Genomic DNA, 21,210 nt, shown 5'->3' on the forward strand with positions numbered 1-21,210 from the left:
GACAGTCAGATAGCCTGGCTATCTGCCGCAGAGGGATCACGCTGTTTCAGAAGCACTTAATCCGAGAAGTAGGTGAGTAAACACTGCCTCCTCTTCCTCTTTCTCCTCTTCCTCTTCCAGAAAGCTGATTAGGGGAGCCGCTTGTCTCCCCGGAGTCCCTCCCTGCCCAGACTGCACAGATTTGCATGAATATTAAGAGCTGGATTTGGAGCACTGGCTGAAACAGTGAAATCTCCAGTTTGAATAATGAGCTGGAGACTGGGGGGGGAGGGGGCAATGGGAGTTGGGGTGTGAGGGGGGCGGGGTGATGATTCCAGCAGTTTCCCACCCTAAATAATCCCAGATTGAACCAAACAACAATAGGATACCACCAAAACTAAACAAGGGACGGCAGACAACAAGATGTAATATCAGCATATTGTCAGAGGAATATCAACGCTCCGCTTTGGTCTTCATAAAACACGCTCATTAGCGCTCTTTCAGAGTTCAGGCGTACCGAGACGGCATGCTGACATCATAAATCTCCGCCCAATAAAACGCGCTGATTAGCTATGCAGTCTCAGGTTACACCAGGCTTTCATTTTTTAATGGCAGCGTTGTATGACATCACTTTAAAAGCGAGCACACGCACAGCCTCCCATCCACTGATGATACACAGCACACGTGTGCAGTAAAGTCATGAAGCAGACACTTCCAGCAAAGCAGGGTCCTGTTGCTCATGTGCAGAAGGTGAAGGAAAGGGTGAACACCATACTGGACAGAAGATGTGACTCAACTTGGAGGTTTCTGGCCCAATACAGGAAATCAAACACAGTCTCACCTGCAGCACACAGCTAAGGAACACAGCCTCACCTGCAGCACACAGGTACGGAACACAGTCTCACCTTCAGCACACAGCTATAGAACACAGCCTCACCTGCAGCACACAGGTACGGAACACAGTCTCACCTGCAGCACACAGCTAAGGAACACAGTCTCACCTGCAGCACACAGCTAAGGAACACAGCCTCACCTGCAGCACACAGCTACAGAACACAGTCTCACCTGCAGCACACAGCTACGGAACACAGTCTCACCTTCAGCACACAGCTATAGAACACAGCCTCACCTGCAGCACACAGATATAGAACACAGCCTCACCTGCAGCACACAGATATAGAACACAGCCTCACCTGCAGCACACAGATATAGAACACAGCCTCACCTGCAGCACACAGCTATAGAACACAGCCTCACCTGCAGCACACAGATATAGAACACAGCCTCACCTGCAGCACACAGATATAGAACACAGTCTCACCTGCAGCACACAGCTATAGAACACAGTCTCACCTGCAGCACACAGCTACGGAACAGTCTCACCTGCAGCACACAGCTACGGAACAGTCTCACCTTCAGCACACAGCTAAGGAACACAGCCTCACCTGCAGCACACAGATATAGAACACAGTCTCACCTGCAGCACACAGCTATAGAACACAGTCTCACCTGCAGCACACAGCTACGGAACAGTCTCACCTTCAGCACACAGCTATAGAACACAGTCTCACCTGCAGCACACAGCTACGGAACACAGTCTCACCTGCAGCACACAGGTACGGAACACAGTCTCACCTGCAGCACACAGCTATAGAACACAGCCTCACCTGCAGCACACAGCTATAGAACACAGTCTCACCTGCAGCACACAGCTACGGAACACAGTCTCACCTGCAGCACACAGCTAGGAGAGTCTAATCCATCAGGAACACAGATAGGCAGGACAGACTGTACACATGTGTAATAAACACAGGAAAAGATTCCAAACACCACGTAAGTATGTGAGTTTCTAGGAGTCATTTTTTTTCTTTTCTGTTTTATATTCATGGCTAGATTCTCACCCGTATCTGAAAGCAAAGCGCATGTTATGCGTGAGGGACAGTACCGCAGGTTTTTATGAGATTTGCTCCTCTTAGTACAGAAACCCAAAAAGGCTGACTTCATTAAGACAGCAGCTGTTATTAGGCCTTCCATGTTTTTCTTAAGAAGGGAAAACAGGACGGACCCCAGGAGAAGACCCTCGCTGGAGTAATTTAGGCTGGGCCGTCTGGCTCCAAGCACACATGACCTCACCCCACATTAGAGACGGTCGATACCGGCGAGCTGCCATCACGCTATCCCTGAATGATAACGCTGTCCCTGACTGCTACACTAAGCTGTCCCTGACCACTAACGCTGGTCCTGACCGCTAACGCTATCTCTGACCGCTAACACTGTCCCTGACCACTAAGGCTGTTCCTGACCGCTAACGCTATCCCTGACCGCTAACGCTGTCGCTGACCGCTAACACTGTCCCTGACCACTAAGGCTGTTCCTGACCGCTAACGCTATCCCTGACCACTAAGGCTGTTCCTGACCGCTAACGCTGTCCCTGACCACTAACGCTGTCCCTGACTGCTAACGCTGTCCCTGACTGCTAACGCTGTCCCTGACTGCTACACTAAGCTGTCCCTGACCACTAACGCTGGTCCTGACCGCTAACGCTATCCCTGACTGCTAACGCTGTCCCTGACTGCTACACTAAGCTGTCCCTGACCACTAACGCTGGTCCTGACCGCTAACACTGTCCCTGACCACTAAGGCTGTTTCTGACCACTAACGCTATCCCTGACCGCTATGGCTGTTCCTGACCTCTAACGCTATCCCTGACCACTAAGGCTGTTCCTGACCACTAACGCTGTCCCTGACCACTAACGCTATCCCTGACCGATAACACTGTCCCTGACCACTAACACTGTCCCTAACCACTAACGCTATCCCTGACTGCTAACACTGTCCCTGACTGCTACGCTAACACTGTCCCTGACCGCTAACGCTGTTCCTGGCCGCTAACGCTGACCCTGACCGCTAACACTGTCCCTGACTGCTACGCTAACACTGTCCCTGACCGCTAACGCTGTTCCTGACCGCTAACGCTGACCCTGACCGCTAACACTGTCCCTGACCACTAACACTGTTCCTGTATGTAAGCTGATGTCATGCAGAACTTCCTGGTTGCACATGTTTATTGTCACCTTGGTGTAAATCAGGCTCTGGCCCCAGATCCACAACGCTACCGCCGGTGTTTCCTCTGATGATTCAGACCTCAGAATGTGCCTCATGTGTGACATCACCTAACTGGGAAACAACAGAGAGGAGCTTGAGTACCCACAGGGCACATGGAACCATTTCCACCAATCACAGTTTGTGTTGTTCTGTTGGTTATTACCTAGTTGATTGGGGGAGCTGCTCTATGTTTCCCACACATAAGGTGATGCTACAACTGCCCTAGCCTTATTTAAGAGTCTAGTCTTATTTTCCTGTGAAGAGATGTTTCGGGCAACAAAACTGTTTGAAGCCACAGTAAGCTGACCTGTCACTCTCGACTCAGACTCTTCCCTCATTTTTGAAGCATTCATATCGCACTTTTCATACAATCCAAATTTTGTCTCATATGTGCTCACACATTTGCAAAAGAATAAAAACAGGAAACGGAGGAACATGATAAAAAAAGGAAAAACAGCCACAGCACAGTCTATTTTAATTTGCATTTTTGGAAACAGCTCTCAGAGCTGCGGAGGCATGAAGCTCCTTTCATTATAAAAAAAAAAGATGTTTTGGATTATCTGATTTAGTCCCTGGCTGCCGCTCAGAGAAGCAGATTAGAGCCACATCTCTTAAAATAGAGAACTAACAAGGGTTCAACAGGCAGGGTGCGCAGGCCCTGGGGATGAGTAGAAACACTGTTCAGTTCAATTACGCTCCCGTGTTTCCTGCCCAGACTGTGATGAAAAAAACCCCTTCATCTAGGGTTCTGAGGCTGGCTTCTGTTAATAAATCCACGAGCATGTGCGCTGGAGCAGAACAGCAGTACGCACATGAGCATCTTCCACAGAGCCTCGCATAAAACACACATTTCACAGCGCAGTATTCCGTGTTTACATGAAAGAAACACACCAGATGCTCCCTACCAGAGGAAAAAAACATGCAGAAACACAGAGAAGGAAGAGGCCCATTTACATACATGGCGAAAAGCTGACAGCTACGAGCCAGGACAGAGAAGAGCTTTCCCAGTGATCCCACGAGCGTGTAATGCTGGAGAAACACGCTGTTCTCAACAACCCCATTCTGCAGCTGCAGCAGATCTCCCAGAGAGAGGATTCTGGGAAATCTAACCACTTCCAGAGTTATGTTCTGAGTAGGTCGGGCTGTTACATAGAGCCCCTTGGCCTATTGGGTAATCTCCTTACAGCTCTCCCACCATGACAGACAAAACGCAGGTAATGCACATCCAAAACGCAGGTAATGCACATCCAAACGCAGGTAATGCACATCCAAAATGCTGATGCCTTGGAAGGGAGGAATGGGGGGGGGGCAAGGGGGTTGGGGAAAAGAGGGTTTGGATATGCATAACCCCCTGCTGTGTTTTAGCACCCTTTGCACAATGAAATGAAGCTGCACTATAGAGCAGTGGTCCTTATCTTTGGTCCTGGAGAGCCACAGAGCCTGCTGGGCTTTAAAAGGGCAGAGAACCACTGCTATAGACCACTGGGCCATAAAGCAGGTACACCGTGCTAATCATGCACTCAGATGTGCACTGTTAAAAAATAAATAAATAAATAAATAGATATACATTTTTTACGGTAAAATACTGCCAACTGCATTGCCAGAACTTTACTGTATGAATAATCATAATAATATGTTAATAAACACACAGTAGCAGGCTGTATATCTAACAAATGATAAAATGTATTTTTTTCATTGTAAATAATACAATTATTTACATTTCAGCTGTATACCGTTTCATACCCTTGCCATTTTAAAGACTTTTTTTTATTTATTTAAATGTAAAATTCACTGACACTTTGTAACAGTGTGAGTAAGAGAGAGATTAATGTGAAGCATTTATATGCAGATTAAAGGGAGGCAATGAGGCGGAGAGCTCCAGGACGTCCCGCACGGCCCTGTCCCCTGGATCCTCCTAATCACAGGTATTACTTAGGCTGCTCTGGGGAGTGACTGAGTAAATACCCTTCCAGAAGGAGGGTAAGGGAGGTTCCGGTAGGTTTATGGAATAAAGTTTAACCATCCATCCAAAACCCCAACCAGAAATACTACAAGGAGTAGTAGAATTCAGAGGACAGTGATATTTCATGCCTTTATGGCATGAGATCACAAATGTGTGATTAGAATGCTCTTAACTGAACATTCTAATGCTGATGTCACAATCACTCCTGGCAACTGAAAGCAGTGGCGCTCAAGAACTTTGACTTGGGGATTTGAAAAAAACCAAAAACATTCCGGAACACAGACTCTTTAAAGGGTTACAGACTGGAGAAGGTAGTAACATACTAACCTCCTCAGCGAATGAATATTGGTCTGACCGTCATGTTCGAAGACCTATCAACAGAAGCACCACCAGCACAGCACTGCTAAAGAAAAACCTCACAAGAGACTAATGAATAAACGCAAGCTCATTTGTTACCATTAGAGCTACAATTAGCATATGCAAATAAGCCTGGTATGGAATGCAAGTCCCTAATTGCAGCACAGACACATGGATTCTTTTCCCCGGAGCTAAACGAGAGTCGATTAACATTGTGCAGATATACGCGGTAGTCAATGCTTGCTCATTTATTCTTCTATTAATTAGCATCCACTTGTTACTACAAAAAAGAAATTCCAATCAATGTTTCAAATGAAGGCTGCCTGCCTGTTCAGACAAATAGTTTAACCACGGCAGACATCCTGTGCGTAATCAACATCCTAAATCAGCGCTCTCAGACATCAGGGCTGTACTTTCTTTTTAATCAGCACCCAGCTCAGGCCAAGGAAGCCAGCCGCCTGGAACCACGAGCCAAAAAACGACTTAAATGAATCACTCACGCGCTGAAGCTGCGACTCCATAAAGGCCCTAAATGGCTTTGTGATTTTAACAAAGCTGCATAACTGTGTGTAAATGAGCAGGCCACGGCAAAAGTTTCAGCATGAAGTTTACCGTCTTACGTCTTCCTCGCATTCATTACTCTTCCTCAAATCACAAGCCCTCTGCTTCCAGAAAGTTCTTACAGCCACGTGCATGAGACTAATGTATTATGGGTCCCCTTACTACTCACTGGACTCACTCACCCACTCCACACACATCCAACGCCCCCCACTCCCCCCCCCTCACGGCCCGTCATTCTGAAACTCCTTAATGCCGAGAAGCAACTCCGGCCGCTAACTGCTAATGTGGCTTCAGCAGGGGGCATGACGGGAGCGCCGCTAACTGCTAACATGACTTCAGCAAGGGGCATGACGGGAGCGCCGCTAACTGCTAACGTGGCTTCAGCGGGAGCGCCGCTAACTGCTAACGTGACTTAAGCAGGGGGCACGACGGGAGCGCCGCTAACTGCTAACATGACTTCAGCAGGGGGCATGACGGGAGCGCCGCTAACTGCTAACATGACTTCAGCAGGGGGCACGACGGGAGCGCCGCTAACTGCTAACATGACTTCAGCAGGGGGCACGACGGGAGCGCCGCTAACTGCTAACATGACTTCAGCAAGGGGCACGACGGGAGCGCCGCTAACTGCTAACGTGGCTTCAGCGGGAGCGCCGCCAACTGCTAACGTGGCTTCAGTGGGAGCGCCGCTAACTGCTAACGTGACTTCAGCGGGAGCGCCGCTAACTGCTAACGTGACTTCAGCAGGGGGCACGACGGGAGCGCCGCTAACTGCTAACATGACTTCAGCAGGGGGCACGACGGGAGCGCCGCTAACTGCTAACATGACTTCAGCAAGGGGCACGACGGGAGCGCCGCTAACTGCTAACGTGGCTTCAGCGGGAGCGCCGCCAACTGCTAACGTGGCTTCAGTGGGAGCGCCGCTAACTGCTAACGTGACTTCAGCGGGAGCGCCGCTAACTGCTAACGTGACTTCAGCAGGGGGCACGACGGGAGCGCCGCTAACTGCTAACATGACTTCAGCAGGGGGCACGACGGGAGCACCGCTAACTGCTAACGTGACTTTGCCTGGGAGCAGCATGCTAATCCTGCCGCTGACCGCAAAGCCGACGCTGCGGCGTGCGTTCCAGCGGCCGCCTCGTTACTCACCGATCGGCGACCCAATCAGAAGCCCCCGAGGCCTGGAGGCCGCGGTCAGAGCCGCTGTAACCGCCGGCTCCATTTGCCTAAATTTGACCGTGATTTACAGAAACTGGGTAAATTAACAGAAGCGACCCTTCTTCCCCAGAGCCCGCTGAGACATAATTGATTGATGATGTTTGCAGGTCCGGCGCTGCTCTTCTGAGGCCGGTTATAAACGCCTGAGAGTCCCTCTGGGTAAGAGCGCCTGAAACGCACCACCGTCTCCACCGGCTGTCTGCAGTCACCATGATTTAGAGAAATGAGCCAAATTATCCAACTTTTTCCAATGATGGAAAGATAATTGATTAATGATTTTTCTCCTGCAGGTCTAGCTGTTCTTCCAGACCTGCTATATGCACTCGCTTGTCAGTCAGTCTGGATAAGAGCATCTGCCTAAATCGTACACGCAAATGCACATAAAGTGCACTTTATCCTACCCAATCAGAACTTTCCTTCTTCACTCAGAATCTACCCAATCAGCACTGTCCTTCTTCCTTCAGAATCTATGAAATCAGCACTGGCCTTGTTCCCTCAGAATCTACCCAATCAGAACTGGCCTTGTTCCCTCAGAATCTACCCAATCAGAACTGGCCTTGTTCCCTCAGAATCTACCCAATCAGGACTGGCGTTGTTCCCTCAGAATTTACCCAATCAGCACTGGCTTGGTTTCCTCAGAATTTACCAAATCAGAGCCAGTGAACGGGGCGGGTCACGGCCCTCTGTGGGGCATGCTCATATCCTGCTGGCTTTATTAAGGTCCTGGGGGGCTCATTTCAGCTTTACAGTTAAATTAAAATACTAATACACAGGGGGCTTTGGAACCCTGGACTTCCACAGGAGGAGATTGAGTATGTTTATGAAGCTGTGAGCCTCAGTTATCTGTGTTTCAGTAGCTGTGGGGGGTGTCCAGAGGACTTCCTGTCCATTGAGCAACCATGGTCTGAGAAAGGCACTGTATAAATAAAACATTATTATTATTATTATTATTATTATTATTCATTGTACTGTACCGTTTCATGCAGGGGTAGGTAGGATTTCAGATTCATGTATCAGTTCCTTCCTCTCTGATTGAAGGTGTGTTGATAACTGAAATTGGCAAGTGAAGTGCTTGGTTGGAATTAAAAACTGCATACTCTCCCCCCCCCAATGGCACACGATTGGGCACCACTTTATCAGCTCATCACATCAGCCTACTGATGAAACGTCAGGTTTCCTGCGTGTACTCGCATGTCTGTTACTCTGCCGATTTTTACTCAGAGGAAGAGCCAGTTCTGTGTGACTGAGGGACATCAGTACGACACGGAGCTGTGTGACTGACAGACATGGAGCTGTGTGACTGAGGGACAGCAGTACGACACGGAGCTGTGTGACTGACAGACACGGAGCTGTGTGACTGAGGGACACGGAGCTGTGTGCCTGAGGGACAGCAGTACGACACGGAGCTGTGTGACTGAGGGACACGGAGCTGTGTGACTGAGGGACACGGAGCTGTGTGACTGAGGGACACGGAGCTGTGTGACTGACAGACACGGAGCTGTGTGACTGAGGGACAGCAGTACGACACAGAGCTGTGTAGTCCAGTGGAGAAGTCACATGATCACCACCAGATGGCTTTCAGCGAACAATGGCCTCTTTAATATGGGAAATAAATAATAACTGCCCTGCTTTTGAAAAGGGAGATGCATTCTGGGAGCAGCGGACACAAACAATAGTGAGTCTCTGCTGAAGCACCACCGGCAACAGACTTTTTTTTTTTTGAGAAATGATCTCTGATCTGCGAACGGGGAGTTCAAGGGGGTTCAGGGGTCCCCATAAACAATGGGCATGCCGGACCGACAGCTCTGAGCAGCATGAATAACGCCCCCCCATAAATATGTTACTTTATATTACCCCCCCCCCCGCACACTTCATATCACAGCCCACTTACTGTGCTCTAAAAATACCTAAAAATATCTGGAAAAGTGATGATTTAGATCAGCATAAATGCGGGAAACCCAATCACTGCCTCTTTCACCATTAATGAGATTTATTAGCGATAGGCTGGTTCAAGAGGTGGAAAAACACACAGGAAGTTAAATATTCAGATCAACTGGAACTACTAGAGTCCCACAATATGGACTCTTCCACACACACGCACACGCACGCGCGCACACACACCAACACACACACAAACACGCGCACACACACGCACACACTACAAACCCAATCCCTCCACTTCCTGCTTATCCAAAGGAAGGTGTTTTCATATTGTATTTCACAATTTTTTATTTTTGCTGAAGTCATAGACAAACACTGAACTTGAACGACTTTTCTGCTGTCTTTGTTTTGTCTTGAGGGAAAACCACAAAGCTTTCACAACACAAAGCTTTTACAAAAGCACTTCTCAGCAAAGACACTTCTGACCCAGTGGAAAGTCCTGTTCCTGCTCTTGGGTTGAGCACACGGCCTGCACTGTGTGTGACTGTAACAAAGCACTGCTGCACCTGGCCGCAGCGGGACTCTGGGTGGTAAACTATCCCATTCTTCTGTCAAAGCCTTTCAGGTATAGCAGAAACCAATTACTCACCATGTCAACAATCTAATCATAATGTGAAAAAGTATCGAAATACCAAAATGTCTCCAAAAAACAGCAACCCTATCAGTATAAAATTTACCAATGCATGATTCATAAAATATTTTAAAGACATATCCAAACTATATATCAGTTCATTATCTATTCATGTCTGTTCCTAGCACACATTATAATATAAAACAGTCAAATCTTCATCTGGAAAATGGGGGGGGGGGGTATTTCATGGATAACAGACTACAGTAATGTTTTTATTGTCACAGGATCACTTCCAAATGGAGAATGTGGGTTGGGTGAAGATTAAAAGCATTTACAGATGCATCTGACACTGTGTGTATGGTGTTACAACATGTGCTTGGAATTACAGTCCTCTCACGGCAAGAATTTCACAAATCCTAGTTTCTCCCAAGAAACACAGAACCCACATGCTGAGCATATTACAATATTACATTAGAGGAAAATACAGCCGATACGGAGCACCAGCCTGGCTGATGCACGGCAGCCATTTTGCTCCCGAACCCTCACACCACACATGGATAGATGTGGACGAGGGAGGAAATGATCTAAATTATCAGGATGATTGGGTGGCCATATTGAGATCTGAAAAACAGCACCTCCTACAGCACAGTGTCCCATTAACTACACTTCACTGCACCGGGGTATTGATACATGTATGGCAGTCCTGTATCTAAAGTGCAATTACATCACTCAGGTTTAAGCCATTTGCATTTGTGTGTGTGTCTATGTATTATACTTTGAATATACACAGAAGATGCAAGCAACAAACATGTCATCTTCATCAGAAAAGTCCAAAAATGATCTTTATATAATCAAGGCGAATAAAAAAACAGCTGAAAATAGCTCCACACCATACTGCACATACCGTACATGCTGTACAGTCCAAATAACACAAAAAGCAGGGAGCACTTTCTGAAATTCCATACATGAATCACTGTAATAATAATATGATATCTTGGCCACAGGATACAAATGAATAACTGCACATTTATGCCAGTGAATCTAGTCTACATGCTGAATGTTTTATAGAACTGACTCATTGTGGACAAAAGCAGATCCAAACAGCTCTCTCGCCATCGGAATAAAAGCACCCAGGATCAGCTGACACTCTGCGGACCTGGCAGTGCCGGCTCCCTGACCTCCACAGAAACCACCATGCTCCTGAACACTTCTGCAATATTGCTGAACATTAATTCTGTTTCAGTTCCTGCCACTTCAGGAAGTTCAGTGAGATTCAAAATGGCCACAATGCTCTCTTTGAATGAAATTTTATGCATTTCCTGAACTTAACCCAGGGACAACCTTCAAGTAAAAAAAAAAACAGAGGAGCTCCAACAAATCACAGTGTACATTGGTGACAACAAATAGAACATTGAAGGTGATTGGTGAATTCTACTTCCTAGATACCAATGGGTTGCCCAGAAGTATATCAACCAATGACCATGTTGTTTACCCATTTATTTTGTGATTGGAGGAACCTCTCTAAATCACTATGCATGAAGTGATGTAACTGGCCTTTCCCTGTGTTATTATATATGAATGGACCGTATTGAAGTGGACCTGGCACCCCCGACCCGGACAGACAAACACAGAAGGGCAGGATGGGGAGCCCCCTACCTGTCAGCAGAGGGAGGGCGGCCGTTGCGGGACTTGCTGACTTGAGAGTAGAGGGTGTCCACGGGCTGGGCGGGGTCCCGGGGGGGCTGGATGTGGTCTCGGGGGGGCAGGGCAGGGTCCCGGGGGGGCTGGGCGGGGTCGCTGATGCCCGCGTACGTGTGGTCCTCTTCTGGGCCCAGGGCGTGGCCCACCTCCAGGATCTCAGCGTAGTCGCGCTCACGAGCCTGCCTCTCCCTCAGCTCCCGCGTCTTCGCCTGGATCCTGCGGGGGGGGGATCGGCACGTCCGTCAAACAGCGTTGTCATAGTTACTCAAACGTGTCATACTTTACATGCATCATATGTCATATGTTTTCACAACACTGCAATTCATCCTCCAGTAAAGAACTGAGAGAAAGAGAAGGATAGAGAGAGAGAGAAAGAGAGGGAAGCTATGATTAGAGGAAGCAAGAGGACACAATTTGCTCTGATAACTAAAATGTTTTCTCTCCTTAATTTAGAAAGAAGGACTGCATCCCACAATGCAGTGTGTTTTCAGGGAGGCCCCGATGGCTTATGGAACAACCCCTGCATGGAGATGAAGACCTCTCCCTCCCTCCCTCCCCACCCCCGGCTTGCATATTTAGCTGTCTTTCATTAGCCGTTGAAAGCCAGGCGGCATGTGGGGAGGGTGTTCAGATGAGCGCTGGTCAGCAGTGGAATTTTCTGGAACGGACGAGCAGGCAGTCCCAGGGGTCCCCTTACTGCAGAGGAAGTGAAGGGGCTTTTTGTGTGTGGGGGCTTTCAGATCTTCCTCCAAAGCCCTAACCCCCCCCCCCCCCCCACCTTTTTTATTTGATCTTTAGTGTAGTTCTTCACCGTGACCCAGCCCCCCACTCCAGGGCGGAGCAGCAGGTAGCCCAGCGGCCACACCACACCGCCAGGCCTTTTTAAAACAGGCGTCACGACGGAGACCTCAGCTCGGATTTTATACGACATGTTTGAGTTCTCATCTGAGGCGAAGACTTGGGGAACGCCCAAGACTGAGGCAGTTCAGCCAATCACGTGATGGGGACGTGTCGGTGGCTGGATTTTGGGGATCTGGAACGGAACACTGGGGCTGACACCCCTTCTTTTTATTTAACAGAGAGCTCAACACCCATCCGTGCACACAACCCTAACCCACACCCTAACCCTACCTCCCATCTGTGTGGACAACCCTAACCCTAACCCTACCTCCCATCTGTGCAGACAACCCTAACCCTAACCCTACCTCCCATCTGTGCAGACAACCCTAACCCTAACCCTACCTCCCATCCGTGCACACAACCCTAACCCTAACCCTACCTCCCATCTGTGCGGACAACCCTAACCCTAACCCTGCCTCCCATCTGTGTGGACAACCTTAACCCTACCTCCCATCTGTGTGGACAACCAGGGACAAGACAGTGGGCAGGGAATGCAAAGGACTGTAGCCAATCAGCAGTAGGGGATGATATTCTATTGTATTCTAAAGGACAGTGTAGCCAATTAGCAGTAGGGGATGATATTGTATTGTATTCCAAAGGACAGTGTAGCCAATCAGATGTAGGGGATGATATTCTATTGCATTCTAAAGGACTGTGTAAGCTGATGGTAAGGTAGCCAGATGTAGAGAGCCAGTTTTAAGAGGAATTTAACCAGCAGGGGCGAGGGGTGCATATACGGAGGAAGTGACATCATAAGCGATGTTGAGTGGCATCCTGCTGAGTGACCCGTTTTTTTACTGGCTCCAGATGGGGGCTCACTGAAACGGGACACCCCTGCCCCGCCCGGCCCCTGCCCCCCTACCCTCAGCTGACCCCGGGGGTCAGACGGTATCTGCGTTTATGACCGCTGACCGCCTGTGTGACTCTACACTGCACTGGGACATTTATGGCCACAGAAACGGCCACATGACCCCGGCTCTGCTAACACCCCTGCTCAGAGTACTGACCACACGCACCGCACACCAGCACAGGACTGGACAGACAAGAGATTGAGCACGGCACCATTTTCTTTATGTTGTTATTGTTATATTATGTTATGTGTGTGTGTGTGTGTGTGTGTGTGTGAATGCATGAGTATGTCTGTGTGTATGAGTGTGTGTGTGTGTGCGTGTGCGCGTGTGTGTGTGTGCGCGCACTTCTGCTCAAATATCAGTTAGGAAAATGGAAACTAAATTCCAGCAAGAGCTGTGAAGAGAAAAAGAGAAAAATCTATATGGCATTCACCCCAACTGAAGTTTTCCAGCAAGGCACGATGATACTATTAAATGAAAAATTGAAGTTGAATTTTGAGTCATTTTGGTATGCATGCCAGTAAACTGAAAAGTGCACTTGGTAAGAAGTAACTCTGTAAGAAAGTACAGTTAGTCTAGCTGAAGCAGAGCTATGTCCTCCTCAGTAGCAGGAGAATAAAACCTCTGCCTTCTACTGTGATCAAATAGTCAGTTTTTTCAGTACAAAAACATATTTCAGTCCTTATTTAATAACGACATGTTTTTTTAATGCACCAACTCTCTTTTTTGAGTTCAGCGACTTTCCTGGGGCAGCGTTTTGTTTTTGTTCCATGTATGGATCTGGGATCTAACTGACAGAAAGTCTAACGAGCCCTAACAGGAATGAGTTCAGAGTTAATGACCTGAGGCTGCAGCAGGCCTGTGTACAGCCCTGTTCTCTCTGTGGCAAGAGCACCGCCGATACCCGTGTTTCTGCGACTGCATTAATGTCAGGCTGGCGAGCGCATGCCAGTGCTTCCCGGTTTCCCACAGACACTTCCGGGTTTTCCACAGATACATCTGGGTTTCCCACAGACACTTCCAGGTTTTCCACATACACTTCCGGGTTTCCCACAGAAATTTCCAGGTTTCCCACAGATACTTCCAGGTTTTCCACGGACACTTTCGGATTTTCCACAGATACTTCCGGGTTTTCCCACAGATACTTCCAGGTTTTCCAGACACTTCTGGGTTTTCCTCAGAAACTTTTGGTGGACACTTCTGGGTCTTCCACAGATACTTCCAGGTTTTCCACGGACACTATCAGATTTTCCACAGATACTTCCGGGTCTTCCCACAGATACCTCCAGGTTTTCCAGACACTTCTGGGTTTTCCTCAGAAACTTTTGGTGGACACTTCTGGGTTTCCCATAGACACTTCCCAGTTTTCCACAGACACGTCCAGGTTTTCCATGGACACTTCCGAGGCTGCTCCAGTCACACTTCCTCTGAGCCGCGCCTGCACTTTTGGCCTTTCTTTGACCGGTAAAGGGGCGTGGTCCCGGTGCAGGGCGGGGCTCGATCCCCAGAGCTCAGCAGACGACAGGCCAGGTCCTGGGGGGCCGGAGGGGTTCCTGGCCCTCGCTCTGTCCAAATCTACATAGAACTACAGAACTGCACTAATCAGCAGGTTTATGAACACAGGGGCCCGTGAGCAGGAGGCACTCAGCACGCCACCGTCCAGACTGTGAGATCTCAGGCTGAGACTCCTGATCATCAGCCAGGAACAAAACCAGAAACGTCCCTGGCAGTCCAGCGCTACCCCAGCAATAGCACATCAGAGTCCGGATATTAATGCACCTCATTGAATAGGAGAGTGAAGTTGGTGTCCAGGAGGCTTTGTGCGTATTTTCTGGGAGGGATCTTGAGCCACACAAATGCATCAGGGGTGAGTCTTTGGCAAGAGACTTTCAGCACAAAATCGCTCAAAATTTTGGCATGACCCTCCTGGCTATGGAAATGGTAGCAAACACACTGCAGAAAACGCCCCATATCCTCCTGAAGGAGGTCGCTGAATAAATCCAGCAGCTAGTGCACCCAGTGTGAGGGAAACCCAAGAGTGTATCCAGCGTAAAAAATATGCCAAATAAAAACATGCTTTCATCTATTACACCATTAGAAAAGTGTTGCGTTAAAACAAGAAATGGGGAAAAATGGGTGTGGAATGCATTTCTTAAAGTGCAGCATATGGCAGCAAGATCAAGACAAAGTTGCACCATTTTCAGATTTATTACAAAATCCATCAGAAGACCTCCGGAAGATTCCATCTGAGACTGAAATTAACTGGCCTCAGTGTGAACTCGACGATCAAACGGCCACACACAGACAGAAGCTCACGTTCCGCTCAGCTCACTTAGCGCAGCATAGCACATCTTAGCACATCTTAACACAGCTTAGCACAGCATAGCACAGCACAGCATAGCACATCTAAGCACAGAACAGCACAGGTTAGCACAGTTTAGCACAGCATAGCACAGCACATCTAAGCACAGCTTAGCACAGCTTAGCACAGCACAGGTTAGCACAGCATAGCACAGCTTAGCACAGTTTAGCACAGCTTGAACAGGCACGAGCAGGAAGTGCCTTTGTACACAGCCACAACATTCTCTGCAGGTCACTGCACAAGTCCAATTCAGCTTCTAAAAGGAGTGTTTTCATACACTGTACTTCATCAAAGCAATGTAAAAGAATGCATGATGATGAAAAGACAAATTGCTCCCAGTATTTCGTTCCAATCACCTGGATTTGCTAATTAGCAAAATTCTTCAACCATGAGGTAGAATTAATTAGTGAAAACAGTTGACTGAGTTCATGGGTGGTAGAAACACATGGTAAGACTTTTACATTCTGACCCCTGACCTTTCCACCTCTGTATTCCACACATTTCCAACTGAGTGTAAAGAAAAACAATCCATGTCCATACTATGTACTTTATCAAAGTGATTGACTTCAGTACAGAGCACTAATTTGCTCCAGCGGGCCACCGCTCAGTCTTTGCCCGACTGCACTGATCGAGTGTGCTGTCGTGCCTGAAGTCGACTTGAACGTGAGTCAGTGTTGAGGTGTCGGCACAGATTTGATGATAGACTAGCCAGACTCTCTGCTCCTACAACCCTTCTGTGCACTATGCTTCTGAACTGCAGGAGGCTCCACTGGGTGCTGTACTACAGAACAGAACACACAGTGCTGTGTTTGGTCGTGCCCCCCTCCAAATGAACTTTCAGAAGATGCATCCAATCGGAATGTTCTGATGGGCCTTTCCATCTTAACCCTTTGAAGAGTAGGTTTTTTGGGATGTTTTTTTGGTGTTCTAGAACTCCACTGCTTTCAGCTCAGTGATTGTTATATCAGCATTAGAATGTTCAGTTAAGAACATTCTAATCACACACATCATTTGTTATCTCACACCTTAAAGGGTTAAAAACACAGAGCTCCGTGTCTGGGGGGCCTGTTCCATAATCTGTGATGTCACTGCTGGGTGACCATAAACCAATCAGCCAGATCAGCCAGCCGGGCTGAGTTTTTTTTCTGTGTTTGGCCTTGGGGGTCTGATTTATGAGCGGGGGTGGGGGGGGGGGGGGACTGACGCGGGACACTGTCTGCATTCTATCTGCACTTTAAACAATGAGACACGGACTTCCCCTCAGCAGGGGACCCCGCTGGCTCTCCCCCCCAAACGCTAAGGCTGATGGGTAAAAAATCGCCAAAATGCTAATTAAATCGTGAGCCTAACGCAGCAGAAGAAACGTCTCAGTCTCCGCTCTTCCTGGACAGACCAAGGCCAGGCTGACGCCAGATGCTTATTTTCGGTTGTCTTTCTCCGTAACCTCCGACGCCAATGAGTACGGACCACTTCGTTTTCAAATAGTCATTTCAACAGGCTTTTCGCATTGCTTTGTTATCAAACATCTGTCACTGACTCCAGATTTAACTGGCTAAAGCAAGATTCAGCTTTTAATGGCTTCTAAGTAAACTGGGCTGTTTATCAGAGGAGGTCGTGACAAAAACACATCTGAACTGAGTTCAGTGTCTCAATTTACCATAGACCCCCCCCGTGGGAAATCAACCAAAAATGCAACACTTCACAAATAAATCATCTTGAGGACCTTGCATCCTTCAAACAACAGAGACAACAAACAAAGAGAGAGGGAGAGAGACAGAGAGAGAGAGAAGTGGCTTGTATTCTTAAAAATAGCAGAGAAGAGAGGGAAGCAAAGGATTTTTTAATGGCAGACAAAGAAGCAGAGGATAATTTTCTGTAAAGGAGGAGAAAGAGAACAAGAAAGAACAAAGGAACAGCAGTGCTTTGGTTTTTTTAATAAATTTCAGAGGAGAGAAAAGCAGTTAATTTATTTTAAATAGCAGACACAAAAAATGAATAGGCAGGAAGGAGATGGAGAAGCATTGTGTCAGACAGAGAGAGGAGAGACAGCTCTGTGTGACACAGGGACAGGAGAGACTCGCTCTGTCCATCAGAACAGACTCCAGCACTGCGTTTATCACTGACACAGGAGACACAGTGTGAGACAGGGAGGGGACAGACAGCTCTGTGTGAGACAGGGAGGGGACAGACAGCTCTGTGTGAGACAGGGAGGGGACAGACAGCTCTGTGTGAGACAGGGAGGGGACAGACAGCTGTGTGTGACACAGAGGGGACAGACAGCTCTGTGTGAGACAGGGAGGGGACAGACAGCTCTGTGTGAGACAGGGAGGGGACAGACAGCTCTGTGTGAGACACAGAGGGGACAGACAGCTCTGTGTGAGACAGGGAGGGGACAGACAGCTCTGTGTGAGACAGGGAGGGGACAGACAGCTCTGTGTGAGACAGGGAGGGGACAGACAGCTCTGTGTGAGACACAGAGGGGACAGACAGCTGTGTGTGACACAGAGGGGACAGACAGCTCTGTGTGACACAGGGAGGGGACAGACAGCCCTGTGTGTGACACAGGGAGGGGACAGACAGCTCTGTGTGAGACAGGGAGGGGACAGACAGCTCTGTGTGAGACAGGGAGGGGACAGACAGCTGTGTGTGACACAGAGGGGACAGACAGCTCTGTGCGACACAGGAGACAGGGAGGGGACAGACAGCTCTGTGTGAGACAGGGAGGGGACAGACAGCTCTGTGTGACACAGGGAGGGGACAGACAGCCCTGTGTGTGACACAGGGAGGGGACAGACAGCCCTGTGTGTGACACAGGGAGGGGACAGACAGCTTTGTGTGAGACAAGGAGGGGACAGACAGCTCTGTGTGAGACAGGGAGGGGACAGACAGCTGTGTGTGAGACAGGGAGGGGACAGACAGCTCTGTGTGAGACAGGGAGGGGACAGACAGCTCTGTGGGAGACAGGGAGGGGACAGACAGCTCTGTGGGAGACAGGGAGGGGACAGACAGCTCTGTGTGACAGGAGACACAGAGGGGACAGACAGCTCTGTGTGAAACAGGAGACAGGGAGGGGACAGACAGCTCTGTGTGAGACAGGGAGGGACAGATAGCTCTGTGTGAGACACAGAGGGGACAGACAGCTCTGTGTGAGACAGGAGACAGGGAGGGGACAGACAGCTCTGTGTGAAACAGGAGACAGGGAGGGGACAGACAGCTCTGTGTGAGACACAGAGGGGACAGACAGCTCTGTATGAGACAGGGAGGGGACAGACAGCTCTGTGTGAGACAGGGAGGGGACAGACAGCTCTGTGTGAAACAGGAGACAGGGAGGGGACAGACAGCCCTGTGTGTGAGACAGGGAGGGGACAGACAGCTCTGTGTGAGACAGGGAGGGGACAGACAGCTCTGTGTGAGACAGGGAGGGGACAGACAGCTCTGTGTGAGACAGGGAGGGGACAGACAGCTCTGTGTGAGACAGGGAGGGGACAGACAGCTCTGTGTGAGACAGGGAGGGGACAGACAGCTCTGTGAGAGACACAGAGGGGACAGACAGCTCTGTGTGAGACAGGGAGGGGACAGACAGCTCTGTGTGAGACAGGGAGGGGACAGACAGCTCTGTGTGAGACAGGGAGGGGACAGACAGCTCTGTGTGAGACACAGAGGGGACGGACAGCTCTGCATGTCTCTAAATGCTGAATTAGGCTCAGGACACAGGAGTCAGCGCAGCTGCACAAAAATCCAATCAGAATTCTGACCGTTGCACACAGAGTTGCATCCGCATGCAAAGAGGATATTACATTTTCCTGGGCGCAGAACATGACGTTCATGATTTATGTGCATTCCTAATTTGTTTTTGCAATGAAAAATTCAAGAAGCGTCATTGTAATTTTTTTTCTGTTACAACCAGATGAAAGAAAACAAAAACCTGAATAAAGATGCGACACATTGTAGCAGAAAATATGAATATGTGAAAATTAAGTTTTACAGGAAAAAATCATAAGAAATGCAACTGCATGACTTTCACCAGATACCCTCCATTTTCTCCTCGCCTCCAACACATTACACTTCAGTGTAATTTCATCAGCAAAAAATAATTGGGCAACTTAATGCCCAAATAATTAGATTGGGCTCTTTGAAGACAATAAAAATAATTACATATATAACCAGACCCACAATCACTCCTTTCTATCTCTGGCCTAATTGCCTAAGTTAATCATTCAGAGTCAGATAATCTAATGTTTTAAAAAGCTTTGCGATAATTGAGTTATTTGAATACACGGCTGACAGGATTATGGTGGCTATCTATTGTCGGGTAATTACCAGGTTACAGGGGCGGGGCGGCTAACGGAACCACCGGCAGACGCACTGCCACCATTACACAAACACTCGGAGAATACTCCATACTCAATAAGGGGATGGAACCTGTTCCACAGCGGCGTTCCCCAGCGGGGGTTTGGGACGAGAGCCCAAAACGCTGCGCTGTTTGGGGAGTCAGCAGGGCTCTGAACACACAGGAGGGTTAGGGGCTCTGAACACACAGGAGGGTTAGGGTTAGGGTTAGGGGCTCTGAACACACAGGAGGAAGGAGGGGCAGAAACGGCTGTTTTTACGGCAGGAAGAGGTCACAGTGGAGGAGTGTGGGGTGCTGATAAGGGCCAAGACGTTATCTGCTTCCCCGAGCTCCTGAACCGCCATTCCTCGCCTGGAAACCCCACACACACACACACACACACACACACACACGCACACGCACGCGCACACGCACGCACACACGCACGCACACACGCACGCACGCACACACGCACGTGCACGCGCGCGTAACTAACACCTCACACACACACACACACACACACACACACCGCACACTCACACTCACACACACACACGCACCTCACGCACACGCACCCCACACACATGCACACGCACACACGCACGCACGCACACACACACACACACACGCACACGCGCGCACACACACACCGCACACGCACACACACACGCGCACGCACACGCACACACACACACCGCACACACACACACACACGCGCACGCACGCACGCACACACCATTCTACAGGCTGGATGGCGACAGGACTGGAAGCACAGGTGTGTGTGCGCCCTTGCATTTGCATGTTTTTATTTATGCAAGAACACACAATGCGCTGGTCACCAGAGTCTGCCGAACGCGTGAATAAAAGGTTTCTCATCTGGGCGTTCTGCTCCGTTAGCGATAGCGTAGCCTGTTCTATAGTGTGAAGCCCTGAGCGGCTTCACCTGCCCCAGAGCACCTTCTGTTCGGCGGCGATGGCGGGGGGATTATACAGGCCTCTCCGCTTAATCACATCGGCCTGTGCGGCAGTGCACAGAGGAGCTCATTATTCTGTGTGCCTCAACACCCCACAGCTCCCCCCCCCCACCCGTTACAGCCCTGATTGGCTGAAACAGGATGCTGCAGCACCTGGCTACTCCTCTGAGCTTCGCCCCTTTAGGCTCCGCCCCTCCCCTCCACGCCGTTAGTTAATTCGTTAATTATGCTGGGTGATTTACTGAAGGGGTCCCGTGCTTAAAAGGCGGAAATGATGCACAGGGGTTTTAAGAGAGGATTCTAAAGCTGGGAGGAGGAGGAGGAGGATGAGGAAGAACAGAGCAGAGGAGAGGAGAGTATCCAAACAGATGAAGCTTCTGCACAAGAGGATACCCAGGTA

At 49.1% G+C, this 21,210-nt stretch overlaps 1 protein-coding gene across 2 annotated transcripts in view; it reads right to left on the reverse strand.

The window, feature by feature from the left end:
• LOC118234049 (partitioning defective 3 homolog) overlaps positions 1-21,210 on the reverse strand; it is a 258,754-nt gene that overhangs the window by 40,648 nt on the left and 196,896 nt on the right. For both annotated transcript variants that reach the window (XM_035430352.1, XM_035430351.1), the window contains exon 22: positions 11,349-11,609. In XM_035430352.1, coding sequence (XP_035286243.1) covers positions 11,349-11,609 — 261 coding nt within the window. The remainder of the gene's footprint in view (positions 1-11,348; positions 11,610-21,210) is intronic.

This window comes from Anguilla anguilla, chromosome 8 (assembly GCF_013347855.1).
Source record: "Anguilla anguilla isolate fAngAng1 chromosome 8, fAngAng1.pri, whole genome shotgun sequence".
NCBI classification, from domain to species: Eukaryota; Metazoa; Chordata; class Actinopteri; order Anguilliformes; family Anguillidae; genus Anguilla; species Anguilla anguilla.